General features: G+C 44.7%; 1 protein-coding gene across 1 annotated transcript in view; it reads right to left on the bottom strand.

The window, feature by feature from the left end:
* Positions 1–1,820: 1,820 nt before the first annotated feature.
* Positions 1,821–14,369, bottom strand: part of LOC137535489 (zinc finger protein 585A-like) — a 62,984-nt gene continuing 50,435 nt past the window's right edge. The window contains exon 5 of the mRNA XM_068257325.1: positions 1,821–4,112. Within this exon, the coding sequence (XP_068113426.1) occupies positions 3,068–4,112 (1,045 nt within the window). The 3' untranslated portion in view covers positions 1,821–3,067. The remainder of the gene's footprint in view (positions 4,113–14,369) is intronic.

Genomic DNA, 14,369 nt, shown 5'->3' with positions numbered 1-14,369 from the left:
ATGACTTTTTTACGAGACTATTAGCGTCGGAACATTTTTTTTAAAGGTTCATGTAAGTATTTCTGGTTAATTAAGATTAATAAAGGACTTTTTTCATTGTTTTGTGGAAATGGGTAAGGGCAAATTTGTACCCCTTTACTCATTTCTCTTAACAGGGGGGTGGGCATCTGGAGGTCCCCTTCTTAAGAACGGGACCCCCAGATGCCACATGAACCCCCCCAGGGAGTCGGCGACCCCCACCTCTTCCTGGGGCACCAGAGGTGGGGAAGAGTGCCAACACCAAGAACAAAGGAACCCAGATAAGCATATGCCAATACCAGTATTGCTTAGTGCTTCAGATGGTCACAGTGGATTTATCCAAGCATCCATATGACTCCCCTGCCTGGGCCAGTAGTGGGAGATGTGTGGCCTGGTGCTGATAGTAGAGGAGGAGGTGGTGGGTGTGGCCTGGTGATGGTAGAGCTGGCAGTAGAGGAGGAGGTGGTGGGTGTGGCCTGGTGCTGGTAGTAGAGGAGGAGGTGGTGGGTGTGGCCTGGTGCTAGTAGTAGAGGAGGTGGTGGTGGTTGGGGCCTGGTGCTGGTAGAGCTGGTAGTAGAGAAGGTGGTGGGTGTGGCCTGGTGCTGGTAAAGCTGATAGAGGAGGTGGTGGGTGTGGCCTGTTGCTGGTAGTAGAGGAGGAGGTGGTGGGTGTAGCCTGGTTCTGGTAGTAGAGGAGGTGGTGGGTGTGGCCTTGTGCTAGTAGTAGAGGTGGTGGTGGGTGTGGCCTGGTGCTGGTAGAGCTGGTAGTAGAGGAGGATATGGTGGGTGTGGCCTGGTGCTGGTAGTAGAGAAGGAGGTGGTGGATGTGGCCTGGTGCTAGTAGTAGAGGAGGTGGTGGTGGGTGTGGCCTGGTGCTGGTAGAGCTGGTAGTAGAGGAGGAGGTGGTGGGTGTGGCCTGGTGCTGGTAGAAGAGGAGGGGGTGTTGGGTGTGGCCTGATGCTAGTAGAGCAGTTAGTAGAGGAGGAGGTGGGTGTGGCCTGGTGCTGGTAGAAGCGAGTGTAGTCTGGTGCTGGCAGTAGAGGAGGAGGTGGTGGGTGTGGCCTAGTGCTGGTAGAGCTGGTAGTAAAGTAGCTGGTAGTGGTGGCTGGATGGTGTAATGGTTAAGGGCTCTGCCTCTGACATAAAAGACCAGGGTTCAAATCTCGGCTCTGCCTGTTCAGTAATCCAGCACCTATTCAGTAGGAGACCTTTGGCAAGTCTCCCTAACACTGCTACTGCCTATATAGCGCGCCCTAGTGGCTGCTGCTCTGGCGCTTTGAGTCCGCCAGGAGAAAAGCGCGATATAAATGTTATTTGTCTTGTCTTGTAAAGGAGGAGGTGATGGGTGTGGCCTGGAGCTGGTAATAGAGGTGGTGGGTGTGGCCTGGTGCTGGTAGAGGAGGAGGTGGTGGGTGTGGCCTGGTGGTGGTAGAGCTGGTAGTAGAGGAGGTGGTGGTGGGTGTGGCCTGGTGCTGGTAGAGCTGGAAGTAGAGGAGGTGGTGGTGGTGGGTGTGGCCTGGTGCTGGTAGAGCTGGTAGTAGAGGAGGTGGTGGTGGGTGTGGCCTGGTGCTGCTAGTAGAGGAGGAGATTTGTTTAATTTCAATGACCCCAAAGCGCATAAACCTGGTCATATCGTGACTGTGTGTCAAGGTTAAAAAAAAAAAAAAAGGGGCGGACACGACAACCAAATACATACTCAAGCAACGTCGGATCTTCCGCTAGTAAATATATAAAACACGTTCACATAATTTATTTTGTGACTGCAAAATAAGAATACAGAGAAACAGAGATCTCCTGTCCTCAGTTCAGTCTGGATAAATGGGAGTTTCTAATATTCCCACATCTGCAGCTCACAGCAGGTAAATAACAGTGTTATATAAAACTATCCTGAAGTCTCACATTCTCGATTTAAATTGGGGTTAAATTTTGACTCTGAATTGTACAACGCAGCCATATCAGTGTGACATAAAATCAGGCTCATTCAGCTCCCAACAAAAACAATTCACTTTTCAGCACTTTCTTCTTATCAAGAGAGTTTGTTCAGGCACATGTGTTTTGGCTTCCATTTACTCTTCAGGAGAGCCGTGGCTGCAGAACCTGCCTCATTTGCATAGATATTAATGCTGGTTTATCAATCATTCCAATGGAAAATTTTAAGAGTGAATACAGGCAAGTGCTAACTAGGCTTAGTACTGTATACGTGCATATTTATTTCACCAAGTCACCTCAGTTTAGGGACTTCGCTGATGTACAGATCAATACACTGCGTAGCATGAAACAGTCCTCGAGATGCTGTGTAATTATGCTTCCTTGTGCAGGAAAAAAAAAATAAATGAAGTTTATCAAAACATTATTAGTCAAGACATTTCCCACACTCGGCACATGAAAATCAGGCTTTTCACAGCGCAGTGGCCGCCCCAAGCTCTTTTAGCCGGGTGCTCTGCCTGGCTAATTTTGGTGAGCAGGCAGCTGTCATCTACTCACCTCCTCATTATGATCAATGATGTGCAAATACTTCCAAATTTATGCAAATGCGTATGCTAATATTAGCAGGATTATAAATATATGCAGCTTGAAATTGGACCAACCAAGTCCCACTCCGGTATAAATTGATTGGTCCAATTTGAAGCTGCATAAAAATTTGCATCAACTCAGGAGTATTTGCATATCATTAATCATCCCTACTCCTCCTATGCTTTAAAGGGAACCTAAACTGAAAAGGATATGGCTTTTTCCTTTTAAAATAATACCAGTTGCCTGACTCTCCTGCTGATCCTGTATTTAATATACATTTAGCCACAGCCCCTCAACAAGCATGCAGATCAGGTGCTCTGACTGAAGTCAGACTGGATTAGCTGCATGCTTGTTTCAGGTGTGTGATTCAGACACTACTGCAGCGAAAGAGATCAGCAGGGTTGCAACTGTTATTGTTAAAAATGAAACATCCGTATCCCTCTCAGTTAAGGTTCCCTTTAAGCAGAGTTGCACCGGCCCTGCATTTCCACCTCACAACCCACCCAGCAACTTGCCACATGCCACGGGGAAAAAAATTATGGGGAGAGCACTGCAGCGTGAGATCTCCCATGTCTGACAAGATCTGCTTTCTGTGCAAAACATTTCCCACACTCAGCACATGAAAAGGGCTTTTCACCAGTGTGAGATCTCCCATGTCTGACGAGGACTGCTTTCTGTGCAAAACATTTCCCACACTCAGCACATGAAAAAGGCTTCTCACCAGTGTGAGATCTTTCATGAATGACGAGATGTGATTTACGTGCAAAACATTTCCCACACTCAGTGCATGAATAGGGCTTCTCATCAGTGTGAGATCTCCTATGATTGACAAGATGTGATTTAAGTGCAAAACATTTCCCACATTCAGCACATAAACAGGGCTTCTCACCAGTGTGAGATCTCTCATGTCTGACAAGGTCTGCTTTCTGTGCAAAACATTTCCCACACTCAGCACATGAAAAGGATTTCTCACCAGTGTGAGATCTCTCATGTCTGACAAGGACTGCTTTCTGTGCAAAACATTTCCCACACTCAGCACATGAAAAGGATTTCTCACCAGTGTGAGATCTCCCATGTCTGACAAGGTCTGCTTTCTGTGCAAAACATTTCCCACACTCAGCACATGAAAAAGGCTTCACACCAGTGTGAGATCTTTCATGAATGACGAGATGTGATTTACGTGCAAAACATTTCCCACACTCAGTGCATGAATAGGGCTTCTCACCAGTGTGAGATCTCTTATGATTGACAAGATGTGATTTAAGTGCAAAACATTTCCCACATTCAGCACATAAACAGGGCTTCTCACCAGTGTGAGATCTCTCATGTCTATCAAGCTCTGATTTACATCTAAAACATTTCCCACACTCAGCACATGAATAGGGCTTCTCACCAGTGTGAGATTTCTCATGTCTGACAAGCTTCGATTTATGTCTAAAACATTTCCCACACTCAGCACATGAATAGGGTGTCTCACCAGTGTGAGATCTCTCATGATAGACAAGCAATGATTTCAAATTAAAACATTTCCCACACTCAGCACATGTATAGGGCTTCTCTCCAGTGTGAGATCTCTCATGACTGATAAGACTTGATTTCCATACAAAACATTTCCCACACGTGGAACAGCAATAAGACCCTCCAGCAGAGGAAGATCTGTGATGGGTATGAGGCGTCTCTAGGTTAGACAAGTGAGGGGAGTCTGGGGGAATATTTGGGGTCACCAGGATATCAGCAGGAGACTCTTGTCCAGTGACATCATCATCCGTTGTACAGTCTGTGGATACAGAGAGACGAGTCTCTGAGAGGTTCCTGATGCTGGGACTCCGCGCTGCAAATAGAGAAACATCATCACTTCCTGTTAGAGAATTCTGAGGGGAGGAGCATTTGTCATTAGGGAGAGTCAGTGAGCTGCTGATAACTCTAAGTTGATGCAAAGTTGATACAGATTAGAAATGGACAAAATGCAGCAGTTGCATCACTTTGCATATAATTAGCATACAATTTACACCATCTCAGAGTTATTGGCAAGTCACTGACCATCACTAGTTCTCAGCCTGACAGAGAACTGCAGAAGGTTGTGCTCCTTACAGGCAGCCAATCACAAAACAATAATTTTGCCTTGCATGAACCTTTTATGCTTGGCTTGATATTCAGCCAATCCAATGCATGATCTGATAAATGGGATTATCTGCATACAATTTGAATTATATTTGCATACAAGTCAGTTATTTGCATGTTATTGACCCTCCTTACAGCTAAACCATTGGCCATGCATGGAAAAGCGGTACAATGTAGAGCTTGATGAGACAGTGGAAGCAATGTGTTACTCCTGTGACAACAGACCTATATTTACTTATAGCAGGAAATCTGTGTTAGGTTTGTACAGCAATGTGGTGTCACTTACACATTCTTATTACCATTGTGTAGTCTTATAATACATTTAGTGCACTACCCACCTCCCATGCACTGGATACATCGCTGCAATGCCCCAGCCTCACTCATATATAGAATATTAGAATAGCTTCTCTGGGTTTGCTTCTCACTTACATAAATACAAGTCCATATAATGACTACAACGCTCCACACTAACAGCATAAATACCCATCAAAATACCGTCCTGCCCAGCTCAGGCCACTGGGAGCAGAGGGGGCTGAATTAAAGAGTAACTGTCGGGCATAAAATCAAAAATCAATTCTTTATTTTTATCTGGTAAACAAGTAATAAGGATGCTAATCAACCAATCCAAAAGTTAAAATTACTATTACTTTTCTTGTTGATAAATTATCATTCCCCAGTTTACCTGACTCTTATTTGGTACACAGAAAATTTGGTACACAAAAGAGAAGTTGCAGGGCATGCTGGGTTGTCTTTTTTTGCTTCCCTACTTCCCCTCAGACGTAACTAATGCAGCCTGATTGGCTGAAGCGTCTTTCCCTCCTGTTTTCCCCTCCCACACCTCTGTTCCTCTCTGATTGGCCAAAATTTCTCATGCTGAGACAATGTACCTTCTATAGTGAAGGGCAGGCAAATCAGGGAGAGGAGACTAAGGGCGGATATTACATCACAACTGGCTTCAAAATAGCCACAGTAAATATGGAAACTGTCTAGAATATGATTCTCAACTTTTCCTTTATAAAATTCACAGGAATCATAACATGGACGTTGCAATACATATGTTATGTAAGTAGAGCAAGTATTTATCTACTTATATATTTGTTTCGTTTCCTGAGATAGTATGGCTGACAGCTCCTTTTAAAGTGACAATTGAACTGAGAGGGATATGGAGACTGCCATATTAATTACATTTTAATGAAGGATTGTCAGCCACACAATCTAATTCCATTTGCCCACTGCAATGCGTACATTGTGCAGCCTGGAACCCCACCCTGCATTGCAAGCACTCCAATCTACTCAGATATGTTTCTGCTGTAATAAATCTTGCTGTAGCTCAGTCAGACTGGCTCTATTTGGTACATTGCCGACGTGATCTCCCCTCCCACATTCCGGTTCATCTGTGGTTGGCTGAGTTCAGTTCACTGTGAGGCTGAGCTGAAATTTGATCTTCCTGTGTTCTCATGTGTTTACAATCAAGCTAGCTATGGCATTACAGATGGTATACATTTGAAAAAATTGCAATCTAATTTAGGTTCGACGATAACTGACAATATTATTAGCGATATAGGAAAATAATTTAAACACCTTAAATAACAAAAATGGTAATTTAATTATGGTATTACTTTATCAGTAAATTTACAGACAATGTTAAAACCTGACCTACTCTTACACAGAAGCCTCCCCTGGGGGTGCCTAACCTTAACACCCCCCCCCCCCGGTGGTCCATAACCTTAAGACCCCCTTGGTGGTGCCTTACCCTAACGCTAGGTACACACTATGAGATTTTCTGGCAGATTTACTGTCAGATCGATTATTTGCAACATGTCCAATCTATTCACAATTGTTTTCCGATTGATTTCCAATAGAAGTGAGAGGAAAATAGTCGGAAATCAATCGGAAGATTATCGGAAATCAGATCGCACATGTTGGATAATCGATCTGACAGTAAATCTGCCAGGATATCTCATAGTGTGTACCTATCATAAGACCCCACTGGTGGTGCCTAACCCTAAGACTCCCTTGGTGGTGCCTAACCCTAAGAACCTTCCTAGTGGTGCCTAACCTTAACACCCCCTTATCACCGCTATCAATAATATGATACATTTCAATGTAATTGCAACCACCCGCTAAATAGGGTAACAGCTTTCTATATTACAATAAATAACACTTGCGCCCATTTTTTGGCTGTGACTTTTTCAATTGCTCCTTTACAGATTCTCGGAGAAAAAAAGGAAGGGAGGAAATGACATCAGGATTGGCTTCAGTCAGATGGAATAAAAATGGTAACTACCAGAAACCGAATTCCCTTTATTTACTAAATAAACTTCACAAATTCACTGAAATCAAGACATGGACAGTACAATACATCTGTTGTGTAAGTGGAACAAGTAGTTATCTACTTATATACGGTATATGTGTGTGTTTCCCCCCCCCCCCCTGGCATAGTATAGCTGAGCCTGCTGCTTTAAACAATACCAGTTGTCTGGCTGTCCTGCTGATCTCTTTGGCTGCAGCAGTGTCTTAATCCCACGCCTCATAGTCAGCCTTCAGTCAGTGTATCTGATCTGCATATGCTTGTTCAGGGTCTATGGGTAAAAGAATTACACGCAAAAGATCAGCAGGGCAGCCAAGGAACTGGTATTGCTTATTTCCAAATAAGCCATACTAGTTGCCTGGTTATAACGTTTTAAATGAAGGGGGGGGGGGGGGGCTTAATGGTGGACTTACCTCCCCACAAAAGAAGACACAATAGTGTGTAATACTAATACAAAGTACATTTATTTCTTACTCCAAAAGATCTGCATGGAAGTGGGTGTGAGACCCGCGAAACGCGTTGCAGACCGTTTGGAGTAAGAAGTAAATGTAATTTGTATATTAAACATTATTGTGTCTTCTTTTGTGGAGAGGTAAGTCCAGCATTACCCCTCCCAATTTTAAAAGGTTTTTAATTTATTTTATACTACATTGGCGCCTCTGCTCCTCAAAGTGATCTTTTATCCACCCTGTGGAAGGTTGTTCCTACCCTTTTCAATCTACAGAGAGCGACATCTTAGCCCGAGTGGGGACGGGAAAAATTCCCCATTGGTGCATTCAGCGATTGCCTAGCTCTGCAACCTGTGTTTGTGAGTATACCAGTCTATCAATGAATAACCTGTATACCAGTGATTTTACACTATTGGGGCTACCGAATCTTCCTTTTTGTCTCTATATCCCACTTAGTTCAGGTTCACGCCAGGCTGGAGACAACACTAGTGAACACTAGACCAGGTGGATATAATGGGATGTGGTCAAGGGATCTCTGCTTCTAAGTTTGGATGCACAGAAGCACTTCGCCTGCCTCCTCTGTCCCCTCTGTGTTACTCTCTCCAGGTTATGGAATTTCCACGTCCTTTTCTGACAGTGATAAAGATGCTGTATTCCCAACCCAGAAGAAGGAGTGGGCTAGGAGGAACCTGTTTGCCAGATAGTGGAGGGGGCTAGGAGGAACCTGTTTGCCAGATGGTGGAGTGGGTTTTGAGGAACCCATTTGCTAGGTGGTGGAGTGGGCTAGGAGAAGCCCCTTTGCCAGGTGGTGGAGGGGGCTAGAAGGAGCCCGTTTGCCAGGTGGTGGAGGGGGCTAGGAGGAGCCTGTTTGCCAGGTGGTGGAGTGGGCTAGGAGGAGCCCGTTTGCCAGGTGGTGGAGGGGGCTAGGAGGAGCCCATTTGCCAGGTGGTGGAGGGGGCTATGAGGAGCCCGTTTGCCAGGTGGTGGAGTAGGCTAGGAGGAACTTGTTTGCCAGATGGTGGAGTGGGCTAAGAGTAACCCCTTTGCCAGGTGGTGGAGTGGGTTAGGGGGAACCTGTTTGCCAGATCTTGGAGTAGGCTAGGAGGAGACTGTTTGCCAGGTGGTGGAGTGGGCTAGGAGGAGCCTGTTTGCCAGGTGGTGGAGTGGGTTAGGAGGAACCCGTTTGCCAGGTGGTGGAGTGGGCTAGGAGGAACCCGTTTGCCAGGTGGTGGAGTAGGCTAGGAGGAGCCTGTTTGCCAGGTGGTGGAGGGGACTAGGAGGTGCCCGTTTGCCAGGTGGCGGAGTGGGCTAGGAGGAGCCTGTTTGCCAGGTGGTGGAATGAGCTAGGAGGAACCTGTTTGCAAGGTGGGTGGAGCTGGAGAGAAAGCATGCCCTACTCTACTCTAGTTTTTGTTTTGAGACATCCTAAGCTACAGACCTCTCTACCGTCCCTTCTGAACTCCACATAACTTACATTGAGAATCTGGAGAGAACACAGGTGATGCCATTTGGTTCTCCCGCCCTTCGCCTTAACACCTATGTTGGGCTCCTGTATGTTTCCCAGGTCATTGTACCCATCTTTTCAGCAGCTGAGGGAGGGATGTGGAGTTCAGAGTCTGCTTGATTTATGCCAAATATATGTCCTTTAACCAGTTCTGGATCCTTGCTATGCATATCTACTCCTCTAAAAACTTCACCTGCGGATCAGAGGCGTAGATATGTGTCTCTATCCTGCTGGTCTGTGATCGGTGAATGGGAACATGTGCTCCCAAAGCTGATTAAAGTGTCTGTAATAAATTATCAGGGGCATGAGAGAGAAGCTGGTGGTAATTCTGAAAATGAAAGTAAAAAGACACATACACAACACTTTAAAAAAATAAATCCCCCATTAGTTATTAACCCTTTATTACCCTCTCCCCTATTGTCATTAAGCAGCGCAGCAAGAAAAAAAACACATATATCCAGGCACATCACCTCTAGTTAGGACATGTAAATAAGTAATTTAAAGGGGAACTGAAGTGAGAAGAATATGGAGGCTGCCATATGTATTTCCTTTTAAACAATACATATTTCCTGGCAGCCCTGCTGATCTATTTATCTGCCGATCTGCTGATTAAGTGTCTGAATCACACCAGAAAAAAAGCATGCAGCTAATCTTGTGAGGTCTGACAATAATGTCAGAAACACCTGATTTGCTGCATGCCTGACCCCTGTGGCCAGGGTTTTAATTCAGTGCACTCCCTCCTTCCCCTGTATGTGTTTTTTGTCAGCATGCACACAGCTTATGCTGGTGTATGTGCATGGTGCGCATGGATATATTACGTTAGCACCCTTGTGCGATTGGTAAGATGCGCTATCTGTCCCAGGATGTGTGCTCCTAATCCCTAGATAGGTTTGATGCAAAGAATGTGTTTGCATGTCTGCACTATGCATGTTACAGGGCCAGAGTTAGGACACCTATGTTTACCTGGGTACTTCTGTGCAGTGTAGGTGACAAAGCAAAAGAATGCATTCTTCTATGAACTTAGACCCCGGCTTTTAACTTAGCTGTAGGGATAACAGTGGTGCCTGGATGAGTGAATCTGTGTATGCATTTGTTTGAACATTGGCATGCGAGTGTGCAAAGGGGTACTTGTTAAAGGATACCAAAAGTGACATGTGACATGATGATAGACATGTGTATGTACAGTGCCTAGCACACAAATAACTATGCTGTGTTCCTTTTTTTCTTTCTCTGCCTGAAAGAGTTAAATATCAGCTATGTAAGTGGCTGACTCAGTCCTGACTCAGACAGGAAGTCACTACAGTGTGACCCTCACTGATAAGAAATTGCAACTATAAAACACTTTCCTAGCAGAAAACGGCTTCTGAGAGCAAGAAAGAGATAAAAAGGGGAATTTCTCATCAGTGAGGGTCACATTTAACCATTTATGCCGCCTAGGCGGCTGCTGCACGCTTCAGCGTGCGTCCCCGTGCCACCTCCCGGTAGCCCAGAGATCAATAAATGGGAACAAGGTTCCGGTTCATTGATCTAAGTAAAAAAAAAAAAAAAAAAAAAAAAAAGTTTCCATCCTCTTAATGCTTCCAGGCTGAAAAAAAAAAAATTTCACTGTTGACATCTTGTGACCAAATAGTAAAACTAAATCTACATACATTTTTTAACAAAATAAACCAACATAATTACATTTAAAATTTACTGTTTAACTCCCACACCAAACATTATCCAAATAAAAATTTTAATGGAAAAAAAAAATACAATTAAAAAAAAAAAAAAAACACAAATAGTTACCTAAAGGTCTGAGCTTTTTAAATATGCATGTGAAGAGGGTATAGTACAAATATTTTTTATAAGATTGTAATTATAAGCTTGTGAATAGTGAGGGACGCAAAACTGAAAAAAATGCACCTTCATTTCCAAATCAAATATTGGCCTCATGCATTATGATAGGGACAAAATTTAAATGGTGTAATAACCGGGACAAATGGGCAAATAAAATACATAGGTTTTATCATGGTAGCATGTATTATTTTAAAGCTATAATGGCCGAAAACTGAGAAATAATGAATTTTTTTTCTCAATATTCCTGAGACAATGCATTTAGAAAAAAATAATTCTTAGCAAAATGTATCACCCAAAGAAAGCCTAGTTGGTGGCGGAAAAACAAGATATAGGTCAATTCATTCTGATAAGTATTGATAAAGTTATTGGCGAATGAATGGGAGGTGAAAAATGTTCTATTGCATAAGGTGAGAAGTCCCCGCGAACTGAAATGGTTAATTAAGACATAATCTTTTTTTTTTTTTTTTTTTTTTTTTTTTACTAATTCCTTATTTAACTTATTAGTGGGAATTTTCATGGTTTGGAATATTTACACACACTGCCCCAGTATAGGTAGTATAGTTACCCCAGTGTAGGTAGTATAGTTGTCCCAGTATAGCGGGTACAGTTGCCACAGTATAGGTAGTATAGTAGTATAGTTGCCTCCACTATAGGTAGTATAGTTGCCTCAGTATAGCGAGTATACTTGCCCCAGTATAGGTAGTACAGTTATAACGACTACAATTGCCCCATATAGGGAGTGTAGTTGCCCCAGTATAGCAAGTACAGTTCCCCACTACAGGTAGTATAGTTGCCCCAGTAGAGCGAGTACATTTGTTTCAGTACAGGTAGTATTCTTGCCCTAGTATAGGTAGTAAAGTTGCCACAGTATAACGAGTACAGTTGCCCCAGTATAGGTAGTATTCTTGCGCCAGTGTAGGTAGTACAGTTGCCCCACTATAATAAGTACAGTTGGCCCAGTATAGGTAGTATAGTTGCCCCAGTATAGCGAGTACAGTTGCCACAGTATAGCGAGTACAGTTGCCCCAGTATAGGTAGTATTCTTGCGCCAGTGTAGGTAGTACAGTTGCCCCAGTACAGGTAGTATAGTTGCCCCAGTATAGGTAGTATAGTTGCCCCACTATAATAAGTACAGTTGCCCCAGTACAGCTAGTATAGTTGCCCCAGTATAGCGAGTACAGTTGCCCCAGTACAGGTAGTACAGTTGCCCAGTACAGGTAGTATAGTTGCCCCAGTACAGGTAGTATAGTTGTCCCAGTATAGCGAGTACAGTTGCCCCAGTAAAGTTGCCCTTAGAGGCAGGAAGCAGGAGAGCGGTTCCCATGGTAACGGCGATATACATCGCCGCTACAGGAAGCCGCTCTCCTGCTCCTGCCTCTTCACAGCAGCTGCGGGGCGCGCTGCTGTAAAAGAAGATGAGAGAGAATGGAGGACAAGGGCCGACTGGGGAATATAAAAGAGGAAGCGGCCACCAGCTAAGGTAACACAAGCAGCAGCTGCAGGGGGAGGGGCAAGAGGCCAGACCCGCAGACCGGCTGCAAACAGCCCACGTAACGGCAGTGGGCCACGGACCAGGGGTTGGAGACCACAGTTTTAGATGACAAAAATCTAACAGGAGTATATAGGATAACCCGAATCAGGCCAGTATGTGAGCAGTGACACTGCCATAGCTACCAGTAAATAGATATTGAATATTGATTACTAACCTGTTCTGCCCTCTGTAAGAGGATCCTCCTCTATAGTAGTCCCCATCACGTCCCCCTCCTTCACAGACTGCTGATCACTCCTCATATATGTATCTTCTTCCTTTTTACTTGTCCTCATCATGTACCCCTCGTCCATAGACTGCTGATCACTCCTCACACATGTCTCTTCTTCTTCCTCTTTATTTGTCCTCATCATGTCTCCCTCCTCCATAGACTGCTGATCACTCCTCACATATGTCTCCTCTTCTTCCTCTTTAATTGTCCTCTTCATATCCCCCTCCTCCACAGACTGCTGAACACTTCTCACACACGTTTTTTCTTCTTCCTCTTTAATTGTCCTCATCATGTCACCCTCCTCCATAGACTGCTGATCACTCCTCACATACGTCTCTTCTTCTTCCTCCTCTTTACTTGTCCTCTTCATGTCCCCCTCCTCCCCAGGCTGCTGATCACTTCTCACACACGTCTCTTCTTCTTCCTCTTTAATTGTCCTCTTCATATCCCCCTCCTCCACAGACTGCTGAACACTTCTCACACACGTTTTTTCTTCTTCCTCTTTAATTGTCCTCATCATGTCACCCTCCTCCATAGACTGCTGATCACTCCTCACATACGTCTCTTCTTCTTCCTCCTCTTTACTTGTCCTCTTCATGTCCCCCTCCTCCCCAGACTGCTGATCACTTCTCACACACGTCTCTTCTTCTTCCTCTTTAATTGTCCTCATCATGTCACCCTCCTCCATACACTGCTGATCACTCCTCACATACGTCTCTCCTTCTTCCTTCTTAATTGTCCTCATCAAGTCACCCTCCTCCATAGACTGCTGATCACTCCTCACATATGTCTTTTGTTCTTTGAGCTCAAATCTTAGTTCTGAAAAGGATAATAAATTATAGCTGTAAGATATTATGAGTAATAAACAGAGCACAGAAAAGAACATAATTTGCTAGGGGGTGATAATATCCCATAAGCTGTGGTATCCTGCACATTCAGTACCACAGTCCTCTCCTCCAGTGTGCCTTGCTCATCATCTGCTGCTTCTCTCCTCCTCTTCATGCACACATTCCTGGGAGGTTACAGCAGTGCCAGCAGCGGTAGATGGATGAGGATGTGAAGAGAGAACAGCTGGAGACAGAGGAAGATAGGAGCAGAGGCCTGCAGCTAATTAGCTATAAATTATCATTACTTATGGCTCTGGCACCTGATGTACTAGACAGATGGGACTGCAGCTCCATATCCTGACCATACCTGAGCCCACCTGTCCATCACCTACTAACCCCAAACCCTCCAAGAGCCGTAGCAACAAACCTCCCAGCTGGGACAGTGCCAATACCAGGACCAAAGCAGCAGAGGCCACCCAACCCTCTCCAGCTGCAGCCTCCATCTTCTCTGCCTGTCCTGCCAGCCACACCCCTTGTTACCTGGCTCCACCCTCTAGCTGTGACCCACCAGCCATCATCTTTGTGCAGACTCCAACCTCTCCCACTGCGGGACATAAAACTCCTGTAATTGCAGTAAAACACGGATGATCCGTGTGGGACTGGGAGCTGGGAAAGCTGTGGAAAACCAGTTGCTGGTCAAGCAGCAGTTATCAGGTGTTGCTGCTCACAATGAAGAATTGCTACAAGTTTCTATTAGGAATGATAACACAGGGTTTCTGCTGCTTGGCAATCAGGTGGATCTCCTCAGCTTTTCCACCTCCCAGTCCAACAAAGCAGATGATAACAGGTCTATTTACAGGCATGATTTATAGCATAAGAAGCAATAGAAATCTAGAGATAAGGTAATACAGAGAGTGTACATATGTGCGGGGCACCAGCTGGAGGTGGGAGCTACTCCACGAGGATCTTATGGGTTCAATATTCCATGGCATACAAGATCGGCCAGTCACAGCTCCGCACTGACCTCCTC

The sequence above is a fragment of the Hyperolius riggenbachi genome, chromosome 10 (genome assembly GCF_040937935.1).
Source record: "Hyperolius riggenbachi isolate aHypRig1 chromosome 10, aHypRig1.pri, whole genome shotgun sequence".
Classification (NCBI taxonomy): domain Eukaryota; kingdom Metazoa; phylum Chordata; class Amphibia; order Anura; family Hyperoliidae; genus Hyperolius; species Hyperolius riggenbachi.
This window is presented reverse-complemented; position numbering and strand designations above follow the sequence as displayed.